Source organism: Propithecus coquereli, unplaced genomic scaffold (assembly GCF_000956105.1).
Source record: "Propithecus coquereli isolate 6110/MARCELLA unplaced genomic scaffold, Pcoq_1.0 Scaffold150, whole genome shotgun sequence".
Taxonomy (NCBI): domain Eukaryota; kingdom Metazoa; phylum Chordata; class Mammalia; order Primates; family Indriidae; genus Propithecus; species Propithecus coquereli.
Genome location: NW_012139414.1, coordinates 366,317 through 381,304, shown reverse-complemented (window position 1 = coordinate 381,304; position 14,988 = coordinate 366,317). Strand labels below are relative to the sequence as shown.

The window sequence follows — 14,988 nt, the reverse complement described above, 5'->3', positions numbered from 1 at the left end:
AGTAAGGGAAAGGAGGGTGGGGGAGGGGTTCGGGAATAGGACAGCGGGGTTAAGGGGCACAGGGATCGACGGCAGGGGTCTTGTGAGGGGGAGGGGCCGAATGAATGAGGCTGAAGGACAAGGAGGGGACGCACTGAGAGGGGAGAACTTAGAAGGGTGAGGGCTAAGTACAGTGCTCCGTGCTCTTCTTTCTTTGCACCGTGAGGCCAGGGACCTGTAAGGGACGCGCCCGGGTGCGTCCCTCGCATCTCCGCCTGGCCCTCTAGCGGCAGGGGCGGCACATCCCGCCGCCAGGCCGGCGCGATGACCCGCTCCCTGCACCGGGCCGCAGCCTGCGGACCCCGGGACCCGCCAGGCCCAGGCCATGAGGGGCTGCGCCAAGGAAGGGGCGGCGGAAGGCCGTCGGGAGGCGGGTGGTGAGCGTCCCTGTCGCCGGCAGCATGGCGGAGACCCCGCGGCTGACCGAGGGCGCCGAGCCGGGCCTCGACTACGCGCCCTTCGACGAGGACGACGGCCCGGTGGACTGCGACTGCCCGGCCGCCTGCTACCGCGGGCAGCGGGGGTACAGGTCAGCGGCCGCCGCGGCGGGGGGCGGGGGTGGCCCGCGGGGCCGCCCCCGCTCACCGTCCTCCCTCCCCTTCTCGCCCAGGACCAAGCACTGGTCCAGCAGCTCGGCGTCGCCCCCTCCCAAGAAGAAGAAGAAAAAGAAAGGCGGCCACCGCAGAAGCCGGTGAGAACCGCGCCCGGAGGGAGGGGACTGGAAGGGGCGGTGGGGCCGCTGCTGGGGTGCAGTCCCTCTCGGGCACAGGACACCCACACCAAAGTCGCCTTTGTGAGCCCCGCCCCCTCTGAGCCCCTCTTCCCTTATTGCATCCCTCCCCTCACCAAGTCGCCCCCAACTAAGTGTTCTTCCCCTCATGACCGCCTCCCCTTTGCCAGACCCCGCCCCTCGCCGAGCCACGCCCCTAGGTCAGACCCCGCCCCTCTCCGAGCCCCTCCTCTACCAGACCCCGCCCTTCCTTCCCCCTTTCCAGGCCCCGCCCCCTCGATGAGCCTCTCCCCTTCACCAAGCTCCTTTCCCTCACCAAGTCCCCCAAAACTGGACCCACTGACCCAGCCCCTGTGCTACCCTAACCTGCCACCATCTTCCCTCCCCCCTCCCCCAGGGGTCTGCAAGGGTGAGTGACCCAGGGAGGAGGGCCTTGGGTGAGCCTCATCTGCCATCCCCCATTTCCATGTCCCCGCTCTCCTGTTCTGAGTGAAACCCTAGTAAGCGTCTGGGGCCCCAACTAACCCCGTCCATCGGTCTGTCCTTCTTTCTCCCTGGCATCCCCTCAGCAAAAAGAGGAGACTAGAGTCCGAGTGCAGGTCAGTGAATAAGGCGGGCAGGGGCTGGCTGGCTGGCTGGGCGGGGTGGCGGGGTCTGTATGTGGGTGGGAGAGACTCCAAGGCCCTCCCCCAGAGGCAAGAGGCCTGGCACCTCAGGGCCTGGGCCCTGGACACCGCCAGCATGCCAGCTTTGCCCCAAGAGGCCATAACCCCCACCTTTGGAGCCTCTAACCTCTGGTTTTGAAACCTCCTCACTTGTAATGCTAAGGGGTCTGGAAGGGTGACAAGGGGACAACATAGGCAGTGCCATCAACTGCCCTGAGGGACCTTGACAACCCTCAGGGCCTCGGGTCACTCTGTACAAGGGGCAGTTGGACTTCATGGCCTGGAGTCCCCTTTCCAGCCTCAGTGCCCCAGGCACCCAGGCCTCTCCAGCCATTTCTGGCCACCCTTCCCCACTCAGCTCACTAGAGCCCACCCCTGTGTCCACAGCTGCGGGAGCTCATCCCCGCTGCGCAAGAAGAAGAAGAGCATGAAGAAGCACCGCCGAGACAGGTACCCTCACTGCCGCCACCCCAGCTTCCTCTCACTTCCATCGGGCCTGGGCTCCGTGCCCATCAATAGGTGTCCCCTGGGCCACCCAAGGCAGGCTCAAGAGAACTCCTTTATCACCTACAGGTCTGATTCTGGGTCCCGGAGGAAGAGACGGCACAGGTGAGCGGTGCTCTGCGGAGGATGTGGACAGAAGCTAGTGATACCTTCAGGGGCCAAAGCCCAGAGAAAGCAATGATGGGAGGGGGGTTGTGAGGGGCCTCCCTGGTCCCATCCTCCAACTCCAGGGCTTCCTGCCCAGAGCCAGGCAGGGTGGGAGACTGGGTGGTGGGGGCAGGAACAACCCTCACCTGCCCCATAAGTCAGCCTTGATGTGGGGACCCCAAGAATTTCTAGACAACACAGCAGGTCCAATGTCCAAGGGGTGTGTCTGAAGCCGAGGGTTGGGAAGGCAGAAGCATCAGGACCCTGAATTTGCAGGGAAAGGGCTTGCCAGGCAGAAGGACCTCTGTGACCTGGGAAGGCTCGTGAGTAGGAGGCGGGGTAGTTGGGCTGTGGCTGGAGGTAGAGTTTCTGGGGGACAGACCTGACTGCCAGGCTACTGAGCTGGTCTATACCTGGGGGGCTGGGAGCCAGCATGGGGCTCTGAGTAGGGCAGTGACCTGTTCAGGCTGGGATGGGAGAAGGGACAGGAGGAGGTGAAAGGCAGGAGCCCAGCAGAGGCAGCAGTGGCCCAGGAGGAGCAAAGGGTTGCTGAGAAAGTAGAACTCTCAGCATAGAGGGAAGGAAGTCATGGGGCAGTTGCAATGTCACCACAGTCAGCAGAGCCAGAGCCCCTCCCAGCAGCCCTGAGGAGGGGCACAGTCCCTGCCCCCAGGAATTTGCCCACTGGCCACTTGCCAGGTAGGGGAGGAGCCTTAATAAACACCTAACCCACCCCTCCCCATTTCCCGTCTCCCTCCCCATACAAGCCCTACGGGGATGGTGTAGGCTCCACTGCCCCCAGTGGTCACATCAGCTGGCACCCTCTGGCCAGCTCACCTGTCCTTTCTTCCCTAACCCCCTGGTGACTGGCCAGGGCCAGGCCACAGTCTGAGAGCACAGGAGGCAGTGGGCACAGCAGGCACAAATGCAGTTGCTCATCAGAGCTGGCCCCGAGACCTAGGCCAGAAGGCCAGGGCAAGTCACCCTTTCCACCCAGACCTGAAGCCCGAGGCTGGCAGACCTGCAAACAACACCCCCTTCCTTCTAGGGCCTGGCCACACACTTGTGGCACTCCCAGTGGGGGCTGCAGTTGGGGCCCAGACAGGAGGTGATCATGGGCCAAGGACTTACAGGACAAGGAAGGACAGAGGCAGAGTGAGAGGGGCCAAAGCAGTGGCGTGGGATGAGCAAGTCCTGGCCAGCCAGGAAGGCTCAGGCCTGAGAGTGGAACAAATCTCAGATCCACACCCGGGCACAGCTAAGCTGCACCATCACTGTGGTCTCTGCTTTCTGCAGATCTCGAAGCCCCAAGAGCAAAAGAAAAGAAAGGAACAAAGACAGGAAGAGGTGAGGCCCTCTCACTCTCCAGGCCCCCACCCCTAGAAAACCTGGCCTTTAGAGTCACAGAGTCGGCCGTTAAAGGTAGCTCACTCTGTCCCCCTCGCCCAGATGGAAAAATTAAGACCCAGAGAGGAAGCCAAGAGCCCTGGGTGAGTCAGAGCTGGAACCTGACCCCAGGCCTCTTGCCTCCCAAGCCAGGATCCTTCTGAGCTCAGTCCTTGTGACTCCCCGGCTCTCCTTCCTGCCCCCTCTACCACCAGGTGAGGGTTGAGAGAGTTCTTGGGGGGCTGGGGCTGTCTAAAGAAAAGGGGGCAATTTCCTAATTCTCACAGATGACCCACGTGGACGGGCTGCAGCCGGCACCAACCGGTTGATGTTCTTTGTAGGAGACTGTGCGGTGGGGGGCGGGGTCAGCAGTGGGTTTCAGCAGCCTCCACCGGGATCCCTGTGGGGAGGGTAGGCAACTAGGGGCCACGGAGTGTGGGAGGCAGAACTAAGGTACAGACTGATGTCCCTCGCCCATGCCAGGCCTCACACGGAGTCCCCAGGCCGGAGGTCCCACCGCCACAGCAGCGGCAGCTCCCACAGCCCCTCCCTCTCCTCCCAGTACAGCGATTCCAGATCACCCAGCAGGTAGGCCTGGGCGCTGGGAGGGCTTGGGGTGTGGTGCCCCGGGCTTTCTCTTGGGGGCGGGTTGCAGATTAAACACTCCCAAGGGCTGGGGAGTGGGCTGGTGACAGTTGGTGGGTAGAAGTTTACCAGGGGCGTGCTGGCGCCCACCTGGAGGAAGAGCTGCCCGAAGGCGCCCCAGGCCCGGAATTGGAAGTCGAGGCGGCGCGGAGCTGGCTCACTCAGGTCGAGTCTGTCCAAGCAGAAGAGGTTCCCGCCCGGCGAAATGGCGGGTGGCAGGCAGACCCTCCCGGTGCTGGGGAGCGGCCACTGGCAGAGGGGGCGTCCCACGCCGGCTCCCCCCATTCCCCCTCGCCCCCCACCGCAGGCTGAGCCCCAGGCACCGAGACGACGGGCGGAAGACAGGCAGCCAGCGGTCCAGCGGGAGCCAGTCGCCTTCCCGGTCGGATGGCAGCGGATGGGGGTCGCCCCAGCAGAACGGCGGCAGCAGGCAGCGGAGCGGAGCGCACGGGGGCCGCCCGGGCTCGGCGCACAGCCCGCTCGATGTACGTACGCTGCGTTTCGCTTAGGGTTCCCGCGCCGCGGGCTGCGCCGTGCGGGGTCGGAGGTCGCTGGAGGGTAGGGGGCGGTGAGTGCGTTCGGGGGGCGGGGCGGGGGCGCTGCACGCCTCCCTCGGGGTCGGCCGCTTCCTTCCTCCCCTGTGCCCGCTCCACATACCTCCGCGGGGGGCGTCATGGCACCGGAGCCGCCGGGGGCGCGCTCGGCTGTTGCACCCACCTGGCCCTAGAGTCAGGGTGAGGGGGACCTGCAGTCTTGGGCCACCCTTGAGCTTGGCAAACTGAAGGCCAGAGAAGGGTTGACCGCCCGGGGCCCTACAGAGCTGGGGAGGAACCAAGGTCGTATTCGGGTGGGAGGGGCATGGACATTGGTAGGAGTCCCCGTCAGGAACAAGATTCAAGGGACAGGAGCTCCCCTGGGCATCCCCTGGGCCCTCAGCCTCTCTCTCTCTCTACCAAGCCCTCGCCCCTTCTCTGAGTGCCCTCCCCTCCCTCAACCCCTCACAGTCCCTCCCCTACAGACCCCTCCCCCATCTGAGCCGTCTGCTGCTGCCAGGCGCTGCAGTTCTGCGGTCCCTGCTCCAAGGAGAATTTGCCCTTTGCCAGGCACTGCCCACACTTGGACAGGTGTTTCAAACCCGCGGGCTCCACTTCCCATGGCTGTCCCTTCAAGGCAATCCCAGAGTGCCCACTCCCATCTGAGTCCATTGCTCCCTTAAAGACCCCCCACCAACACCACCCCCAAAAGTGTCCCCACCCACCCTCCAGGACAGGCAGGTGTGTGTTGGGAGGGGGGTCCTGGCAGAGAAGTCAGGCCTCTCAGCCTTTCCCCAGGTGGACGGGCTGGACCAGGGTGGGGGGTTCTCCCAGACCCGGGGAAGGTCCACAGCCACCTTTGTGGATCTGAGAGCACAGAGTTGAGGCCCATCAGAGAGAAGAGGCTGCAGTGCTGGCAGGGGCACTGGGTGGGCACAGGGGACGTGGGGTGGGAGGCCTGCAGGTCCCTCCCCAGGCCCGCAGACTACCCCAGAAGCCTCAGCAGGGAGGGGGACAGCTGCCCTCCCCAGACCTCAGGTCTCAGCAGCAAACATGTACGTGTTGGTCAGTTTCATTTTGATTTTTGGCTGTTTCCTTTCACTCCCTTTCTTTTCTCAAACACTCTTACTCCCAGGGCCTCAGAGAGGAAAGTCAAGGGCAGCTGAAAAAAGGCTCTTGGTCTCAAGGTTAATCTTTATTTACAGACGTCACCTATCTCTAGACTGTCCCACCTGGACAGGGCACCAGGCTCCTGGGCTCCAGGGGGCATGGTTGGGCCATGCTGGGAAGGTCACACTGATGTCCCCGGATCTGTCTTGGGAGTGGGAGAGGACAGGCAGAGGTAGCTGAGGGTAGCCATGGCAGGGGCTGGAGAGGATAGGCAAACCCAGGTGAGAGGCACCTGCCACCCACCACCCACCCCCTAAGGGCACAGGGCCCCAAACACCTTCTCAAGAGTTTCACATCCTCCTGGGGCCTCCCCAGAGACACAGAGACACGGGTTCTCTCAAGCCAGGACTGAATGTAGGGGCCCTTCTTACTGCGGGTTCCCTCTCTGTCCCCACTGGCCTGAGCAATTGCCCTCCCCGCCCCCCAAAGGGCCCTGGGCATGAGCAGACAAAATGGCCACAGCAACTAGGTAGAGTACCCACGAGAGGACCTTTGGGGAAGGGGACCTAGCCTCCAGCCTTGGGGAGGGAGCCTCGGCAGCACCCCAATCTTGTCTCCCTCCCAAAGCCAGACTCTGTTTTGGCATGGCCCTGGGAGTTTTCTAGGAGACAGCACTCTCTCACTCCTTTCACCAGGCAGCCCCCCAAATCCTATCCCTTTGGGCCCTGGGAGATCTGGGGCTGCATTCGGAGCATCCCAGGCCTCTAACCCACACTCCGGTCCCCTCTTTGCCTGAAAGGACTTTCTGAGGAGTTAAATGGGGCTAGTTCTGGGTGGGGTGGGGTCACAGACTTTACCATGAAGAAAAACTGTCTCTGGGGAAAAGTACTGGGGGTGGTATTCTTGAATGCTACCTTTAAAAAAAGAGAGAGAGAAATGAAAAAAGAAAAGCTCAACATTTTTTAACCCCGTCTATGTTTTTGTTTGTTTTTTAGCCTCCCATTTGAAACGTGGTAATATTGTGATTCCATTTCTTGTTTAGCTGGCAAGGGAAGAGGGTGGGGAAGTTTTTGTAACTTTTTCTGTTATTTTGTTTTTGTTTGTATTTCCTTTTCCTTCTATTATCTTTTCCCTTTTGTAATGTACAGAAATGCAAACTATCTCTCTGGGTTTTTTCCTATCTTCTATGTTGTTCTTGAATTTTGCTTTTGTGTGTGTTACTGTTGGAACCTTTCCTCCTAATGCAGAGATGGTTTCTGAATTTCAAGTGAACATTAATCATATACATCTGTCTCTATACTTTTTTCCTTTATAATCTGAATTTAAAAGGGAAGATAACTCTAAAAAGAAATGACTCCCACGCCTCCAGCTCCTGACAAATCACCAGCACCAGCCAGCCCTCAACCCCGGGCAGGCGCTGGAACTGCCTTAGCTTTTAAATTAACAACAGTGGTGCAGACTGTGCTACTGTGGCCCCGTCTATAAAGAACCTTGGAGAGAGGCTGAGAGATCCAGGGAGGGGAAGACACTTGTCCTGGGTCACCCAGAGAACTTCCCAGAGCTGGCTGTGACTCCTTGGTTCAGTTTAGTATAACATGATTGGGCAAGGTAGGGACAGTGATGGGGACAGGCCACTCAGCACTGTCAGTGTCAGGCCTCAGATCTTCAGGAAACCTGGAGGAGGGGTCTGAAGGCACCCCTGAGAGAGTTTAGCTCAGGTAAATGCTTCAAAGCCAGACACTTCATCTTGGTCTTGAGACTGAGGCCAGGTGGGTGGTGGCTCCCAAGTAATCTCTTTATTGTCCCATCCCAGGCAATGATTGTTGAACGCCAAAAGGATTTCTGGGTTCTGCTGCTTACAGAAAGAGAAACTGCAGCTCAGAAAGGTCAATTGACCAACTCAAGGTCACACAGCTTTTTAGAGGTAGACCCCAGCCCCTGACTCTGACCTCAAGACCCCCAGCCAAGCTGCAGAGAGGGCGGGAAATGGAAGGCACACTCCAGGAGCCCTGAGTGGGAGGAGGAGGATTTGGGAGGTGGATGCTGACTGCCTTCCTCCTGCAGACCCCTCTAGGTATCTGCTTCCAGCTCTCTCCACTCCCTGGGCTGGGTCTGCCCACACTGAGAGACTGGGGTGCCTGTGGCCCCCACATTACAGAAGCCCATTCTATATGATTGCTGGACTTAGGGAACCCTAAGTCCTCACAGTTCACATACATATGGGGAAATAAATAATGATGCACAGAGAGGGCAGGGAGCCACTCAGAGTCACACAGCATGGGAGGAAAGAATAAGAGGCTGAGCAGGTGACCTCATGAGACAAGCCCTTCCATCCAGTCTCACCTGGTGCCTTCGCCAGCCTCCCACCAGCCCCCAAGAGCATAGGTTGGTGCTAGCCTTGCCCTCCCAGAAGCACAGCACAGCAGCCAGAAAGGTGTGCCAAGTTTTCAGTCTTAGAAGGGGGGCCACTTTCCTTGGCTCCGCCTGTCTGTAGCATTAGAGGTGTCAGGGGAACCCTGGAGGTGGCTCCTGCTGTTTGGCAAGGGTGGCAGAGAAGGCTCATGAGCATGGCCCTGAGCTCCCTCTGGTGTCTGCTCCTGGCCCCAATTTTATAATGTAATGGGTGACCCCAAGAAGTACTCTAGCCATGCACTCCCTGACCTGCCTCACCCAGGCTTCCCTTCTACTCACCCTCAGGGATGAGCGTGACCCCGGCTGCAGAGGGGGAGTCAGAAGAGGGGGGCAGCTTGGCATTTCTCCCAGGATGCTCTTCCTGTTTCCCAGGGCAAAGCCAGGGGGCGAGAGGGATGAGTTTTGCTAGAATGACACCAAAGCCAGGGGAAAAGGACTAGTGTTGATCCGTAGCAGGACTGGCAGGATCGCTCCCCCAAATTGGATCTGTGGTTGCCTTCCCTTTTAAATGCACACATCACCCCATCTGTCCGCCCTGATTGGCCTTGTTTAAACTGCTCCTCTCTCTTCTTTCTGTCTGGGTACACCTTTCTCTCCTTCTTCCTGCCTCTGTTTCCTTTGGTATTGTTTCTGTCTTTTCATTTCTCTTTCTCCCTTGCTCCCAGGTTCTGTCTCTGTCTGTGTGTCTGTCTGTCTTCTGTCGCCTTCTCTCTTCCTCTCCATCTCTCTCCCCTGACATGGGCCTCTCTCATGCTGCCAGCCCCTCCGTAGCCCACCATGTGGTTCTGCTCCCATCCGCTGCTTCCTGCATGCCCTCTGGAGGTTTTCTGTTGTTTAAAGAGTTAAGGAAAGCTTGGCTAGTAGAGCCTGTGGTTTTAAAAAAAAAGCAAACAGAAATGGCTGGGCAGAGCCTGGTCACATCCCTGGGACTAGATCGAAAGCCACACCGCACACTGGCTGCCCATCTGCTAGCTCAGAGGGGGAGCAGAGTTCAGGGTCACTGTCTTTCCCCATTCTGCATTCCCAATGCGGAGACCTTCTTTTCTTTTTTATTATTGCATTCCTGTCCCTGACCACTGAGAAGGTAGGTATCCCAGCTCAGCTGTGCGCTCGCCCCCTCCCATCTCCAGATAAGCCCCGCCACTCTGCTTGGTTTGAATGTGGTTTTCTTTCTCTCTCTCAATCTCGCTCTGGTTGGTTTTTTTCCTCCTCCCTTTTCTTTATTTATTTCAGTGACTACTCATTTGTAACTTGCACTTTCTTCAAATGAGCTGCGAAGCTGTGTTTCCTGGTTTGTCGTTTGGTTTTCTTGACTTTCCCCTGACAACTCTTCTGGATCATCTTCCCTCCTTCCCACCCTCCCTCCCCTCCCTCTCCCTCTCCACCCCCTACTCCCAGCCCCAACTCCTCCTTCACTCCCTCTCTCTCATTTTGTTGTCCGAATGCATTTCTGTGTGGTTTAGCATTCCAAGTCTGTGTTCCCTCCCTGAACTGTATGCCACAGTCGAGCCAATTTGATTTCTGTTGTCTGGAGTAACTGCTAAGCCCCTCACCCTGCATCCCTGCCAGCCTTGGGGCTTTGGCCACCCCACCGGCCCTCAGGGCCCACTTGGGCAATAGGCAGTGGTGGAGGGGCCGGTGCTGGGCCTCTTGGCTTCCACATCCTGGAGGAAGTTCTGGCTGAGGTCAGGCACAAGGAAAGAGCCCCCATCCCACCCTCTGGGGCCTGCTGGGGTGAACCAAGCTCTGGGCTGCCACAGGCTCTTCCCTGGGAGCAGGACTGAGCTTTGGGGCAGGAGCTGCCAGGCTCTGGGGCAGCAACTGGAACCCGGGCCGAACCTCACAGTTCCATCGTTTGGGTGCGATGACAGATTAACTGTGGGGAGTGAGCTGGCCAGGAGCAGGTTCTGGACTTAGGGGGCCTACTTAGCAAAGTCTCTGTGGGGTCATTTGGGGGTGGAGTGGATGCTTAGCTCACCTGCCCCCCACCTAGGCCACTACTCAACCCAGACGGGGGCTCCTTCAACACCCCCCCACCCCAAGTCATGCATCTTCTGAATTTGAGCAGCTTAATGTGGTCCCTTGGAGCAGAATGATCCAGAAAGGACAGTCATTAGGGCCAGGGTCCCCCAGGGTATTGGGGCAGAAGCAGGCCTAGGTCCTGGGACTTGTGACTCCCAGCCCAGTGCTCATCCAGCCACACCAAGGGTACTAGAGTCAGAGGAAGGCCTCCAGGACCCCACCTCCCCACCTCTGCCCTTTAAACGGCTTCCTGTCCCACCTGGCAGCAGCTGCAGAAGTTCAGCCCCCCAACCACTGTGAGGGGCCACAGTGGGCCCCCATCTTCAGCTGCGGAAGAAGGCCCCACTATGCATCCCCACCCCCACCCCAGGGTTTATCCCGGGGGCAGGTGCTCCAGATCTCAACCGCTCAACCTGGGTGGTGCTGGGAGGGCAGACAGGAAGTGGGTCGCTGGTCTGACAGTGGAGACTGTCCCAGCCTGATGAGGGAGAGGAGGCTCCACCACAAGGAGTTCCTGATATGACAAGGGACCCACCAGTGGGACCTCACACACTGAGTTAGAGGCGGTGGTTTTCTGAGCCCTTGGGAGACACCTCCCAGGTACTTACCTGTCTTTGTCCTTCAGAGACCGGTGAGCACCCAACCCTTGCTGCTCTCATTGTCTTTTCCCCTTGGCCCTCAAAGATTTCTTACAGGAGCAAAAGAAAAAAATGTCAAGTAGCAAGTGGTACCAATGAGCAGAAGGGCTCACGGGAGCAGGGCTCAGAGGCAGGGGAGGTCCCTCTTTTACTCATTCACTCACTCATTCATTCATTCACGCACACACTAAACAGATGTGTGCTGAGTCCCCCCTCTGCGCCAGGCCCCATCTGGGTGTCCATGCCAGGAGAGAGGCAGGCTGACCTGGGTTTGCAGCCCTCCTTCCCCAGGGTGGAGACTGACAAAGGTCGCTCAGCGTGATGAGAGGGGAGAAGCTGAAATGTGGGCGGGGAGCTCAGCGCGGTAGCCCCAGCCCTAGCATGGGCTGGAAAGAGGCCACTCTAAAGGAAGGAGCAAGGTTCTGTGGGATCATAGAGGAGAGGCCCCTGCAGGAGGCACCTGGAGAGGAGGGTGGAAGAATGGCAGGCATTAGCCAGGCAGGGGGTGGTGGGAGAGGAGATCCAGGCAAGAGGAACAAGAGTCACAAAAATCAGCTTCCTGGAGGAGATGTTTGGAGGTCTCTGGCCACCACAGTCCTGCCCACCTGTGAAATCCCATAGTGTTTGACCTTGGATCCTCCCACAATTCCTGGGAAGAATGAGACCCAGCCAATGTGAGGACAAGGTGCAGCCTCTGGCAGGATCGTGGTTGACTATTCCCAAGGACTTCTGGAGGGATGGGTGGAAAGGGACATGAGGTTGGCCCTATCTGCCACCCTACCCAGCAGCACCTTCCTCCCATTCTCCACCATCCTGTCCCTTAGGGGACACCCCATGGGGCCCAGGCCTTCCTGCACTGCTCCAGCCCTGGCAGCCTGTGAGGGAACCCTGAATCAGTGCCTGAAAAGAGCCTCCCGGCCCCTACCTGGGCCCACCCAGCAAAGACTCTACTTACTGCCATTTTACCAATGGGGAACCTGAGGTCCCCAGAGTTAGGTCACTTCCTTAAGGTCTCAGAGCATACTTGCATCAGGGCTGATTCCAGAGTGTTCTACCTTGCCAATAATTGTCATCTATGGCTATGGCAGGCCAGTAGCTTGGAGGGGATGAGAGGAAAATTGGGAAGGGGTTGGAGGCCAAGACAGACACACCAGGCAGGAAGCATCCAGGCCAGCACAGGGGACCCAGGCCTGGGGCTTGGACCTCCATGTTTGGGGCAGCACCTCGATGGAGGTGGGCAGCCAACCCTTTGTGTTCCTAACACTCCCACTGCACTCCCAGCCTGACAGTGGGAAGTCCAGAGGGCTCTGCAGCGTCCGGGGGAAGGAACAGCATGGCCCCTGGTCATCCTCCCCTGCTGCCGGCCCCTTCCCTTGAGTTAGAAGTAGCTGGTGCAGATCCAGGTCCTGATTCCAAAGTCCAGTACTCTGCCCACTGGCCCTGCGGGCTCCCCTGGCCAAGGTGGCAAGCAAGACTTCTCGAAGGAGGGGTTCAGTGGCAATTTAAGTTATGGGTCGCCGTGCCTTGGCTCCCAAGGCTCCCCCGCCTGGTGTCTGTCCACCTTACACTCTTTGACAGCCCAGGGCACAGGCCAGAAACTGCAAATATGTGGCTCCTGGAGACTTCCTTCTTATTTGCCTCCTCTTGAGGGAAAAGAATGCTGAATGACAGAACCCAGGGTGGAGGGGGTATGTGCCAGTGCAGCCAGGGGTCTCCTGCTGATGTCTACTGGGAATGGAACTGCCATCTAAGACGGGCCATGGCTGAACGACCCAGCTCCAGCTCTCCCAGCCTGGGGTGAGGGGTGAGCTGGTGATCAGGAGAGTCAGGGGGGCTCAGAGGGCACCTCGGTACCAGGTGATATCCACTCTGCCCCAAATGGAGCCACCAGGCTCTCCCAGGAGAGGTCTTCATGGCCCCCTTGGCTTTGGGCAGCTGCTCTCACCCACGGTGGCTGCTGTTCATTGGCTGCTTTGGCCACCAGTGCTCCTGGCCCCACCTCCATGCCCAGGCTCAGATCTGGGCACCACCTTGCCCTCTGCAGAAAACACTAGGGCTATGCCAAGGAAACCATGCTCCTTCCAGTACCTGGCAGCAAGGTGCCCAGAGGGGTGGCAGCAAGTTTTGTCCTCTCATCCAAAGAGCCTGCCAAAAGAGCTTGGTCCACACCCCACCCTGCTTCTGGGACTCCCCAGGGGGCCCTGGCTCTTGTGAGGGCATTGCTTCCTTCCTCAGCAAACCGTACTTACTAGTGCCAAGTTCTGTGATACGGACTGCGGTTACAGAGCTGAATCGGACACCAACTCTGCCCTGGAGGTCACACAGTCAAGCTGGTGGTGGTGATTGGAGGGCTTGGGGACAGGAACAGACCTGTAAACAGACAAGTGCCATCAACGGCTACTACTGTAGATGGAGGCCCAAGGACAGGACGGGGGTCAGCTCTGCACAGGGAGGGGTTTGGGGAGGATGGCTTGGGACATTCAGAAAATCCTAGAACATTCACCCTGGAAGGGACATCAGGAAGCAAAAGCCAGCCCTCTCATCTTGTAGACGGGGAAACAGGCCCAGAATGGGGAAGTGACTTGGCCAGGGTCACTTGGTGAGGTAGCCACAGGCTCTCAGACTCCTGGTTCCCAGCCAGGCCCCTTTTGACATACCAGGTGCCCTTTCTGGTTTTCTGTACCCCAATCTTTGTGTCCTGCCTCCACTTTTGGAAAACATTTGCCATCTCTATCCAGCGGTCACCCAAGAGGTGCCCATTCAGGAGCCGGGCGCTGCCAATCCTTCCTCCAGAGGCGGCATGGCCTCCTCTCAGGCCTAGAATGGGGTGGTTGCGTTTTTTCTCTCTCTCTCTATCTCTCTTGCATTTTTGTGAATCTAATGATGAACTTATGCTACCACACTTTTCCCTTCTCTTACACACCTTACCTACTAAAGGAGGAAGTGCCACTTTATTGGTAAGTGGACGTTAACCAAGAGGGACTTAAAATCAGAACTTAAAAAAAAAAGAAAAAAGAAAAAAAAAAAAAGAAAAGAGAGAAACAGAAAGACAGTCGGGTGCTACTGACAGCTCCACAGCTCTCTGCAGGGCCGGAAAACAAAGAAAGAAAAGTATTAACAGAAAAATGGCAGGTTCCCCAGGAGATGAGACATTGTTTTTGATTTTGGTATCTAATGACATTTGTGGATTTTGTTTTTTATTTCCGTTTTTCCTCCCTTTCTTCGGTTCAGTTTTGAGTTCAGTTGTCCCCTCCCCCTCCCGTCCCCACCCCATCTGTGTGCCGTGTGACCCCTCCATCCGCTGCCCACCCCTCTGCGCTGGGGGCCCGGCCTGGTGGGCTGGCCCGGCCCCGCCCCCCGGTGCCGCTCTCTCTTCTCTCTGCCGGGAATCGTCCGTCCCATCGTCCCAGCCGGGGGGCAGTGCTAGCCCCGGTGCCTGTCCTGGAGCCCCTCCCTTCCAGCCCCCCACCCCCACCGCTCCGTCCCTCTTGTGTTTTGCATGCCGAGAACCTTGCATGAGCTGCACTGTTGAGGCCAGAAGGTGGACACTCAGGAGAGGCAGAGGCAGGGCAGGCGCGGGGACCGTGTGTGCGATGCTCCGGGACTGGCAGCCCTCGGCGGGGCCCGGTGAAAGCCCTCTCTCCTTCTCTCCCCCTCCCCACCCGCCCGCTCTCTCGCCCCCACCCTCTCGCTCCTCTCGGCCTGTCCTCTCTCTGCCTCTGCTCTCGTCCTCTGTCTGCCTCCACTTTTCCCTCCCTGCTTCTCTTAACTTCCCCTGGCTCTGTCCCTGTCTCTTTCTTCTGTTCCTCCTCTGCCTCCTCTCTCTGACTGTGTCTGTCTCTCTCTGTGTCTCTGCGCGTCTTCCTCTGCCTTCCGATTTCCAATTTCTCTGCTCTCTGTTTCTGTCTCTCTGTCTCTGCTCCCACCTGTCGCTGCTGTCTCCCGTCTCTGGCGCTCTCTCCGTCTCCCTCTCCACCCCTCCGTGCCCTCTCTGCCTCTCTCCCCATCAGAAGCCCAGCTCGCTCTCGCCCAGGGCCCGCGACAAAGCGGCGGCCGCCGCATCCACGCCGCCTGCGCGGGGAAAGCAGAGCCCGAGCCCGCGCTCGGCGCCGTCGTCGCAGGGTCGCGGAGGCCGCGCGGCGGGCGGGCCGGCCAGG

At 58.9% G+C, this 14,988-nt stretch overlaps 1 protein-coding gene across 1 annotated transcript in view; it reads left to right on the top strand.

Annotated features, from left to right (window-relative positions):
- SRRM3 (serine/arginine repetitive matrix 3) overlaps window positions 1–14,988 on the top strand; it is a 50,276-nt gene that overhangs the window by 32,055 nt on the left and 3,233 nt on the right. Inside the window, exons 4-12 of the mRNA XM_012640234.1 lie at window positions 440–568; window positions 650–730; window positions 1,339–1,368; window positions 1,822–1,884; window positions 2,008–2,043; window positions 3,382–3,432; window positions 3,955–4,059; window positions 4,424–4,601; window positions 14,842–14,982. Coding sequence (XP_012495688.1) covers window positions 440–568; window positions 650–730; window positions 1,339–1,368; window positions 1,822–1,884; window positions 2,008–2,043; window positions 3,382–3,432; window positions 3,955–4,059; window positions 4,424–4,601; window positions 14,842–14,982 — 814 coding nt within the window. The remainder of the gene's footprint in view (window positions 1–439; window positions 569–649; window positions 731–1,338; window positions 1,369–1,821; window positions 1,885–2,007; window positions 2,044–3,381; window positions 3,433–3,954; window positions 4,060–4,423; window positions 4,602–14,841; window positions 14,983–14,988) is intronic.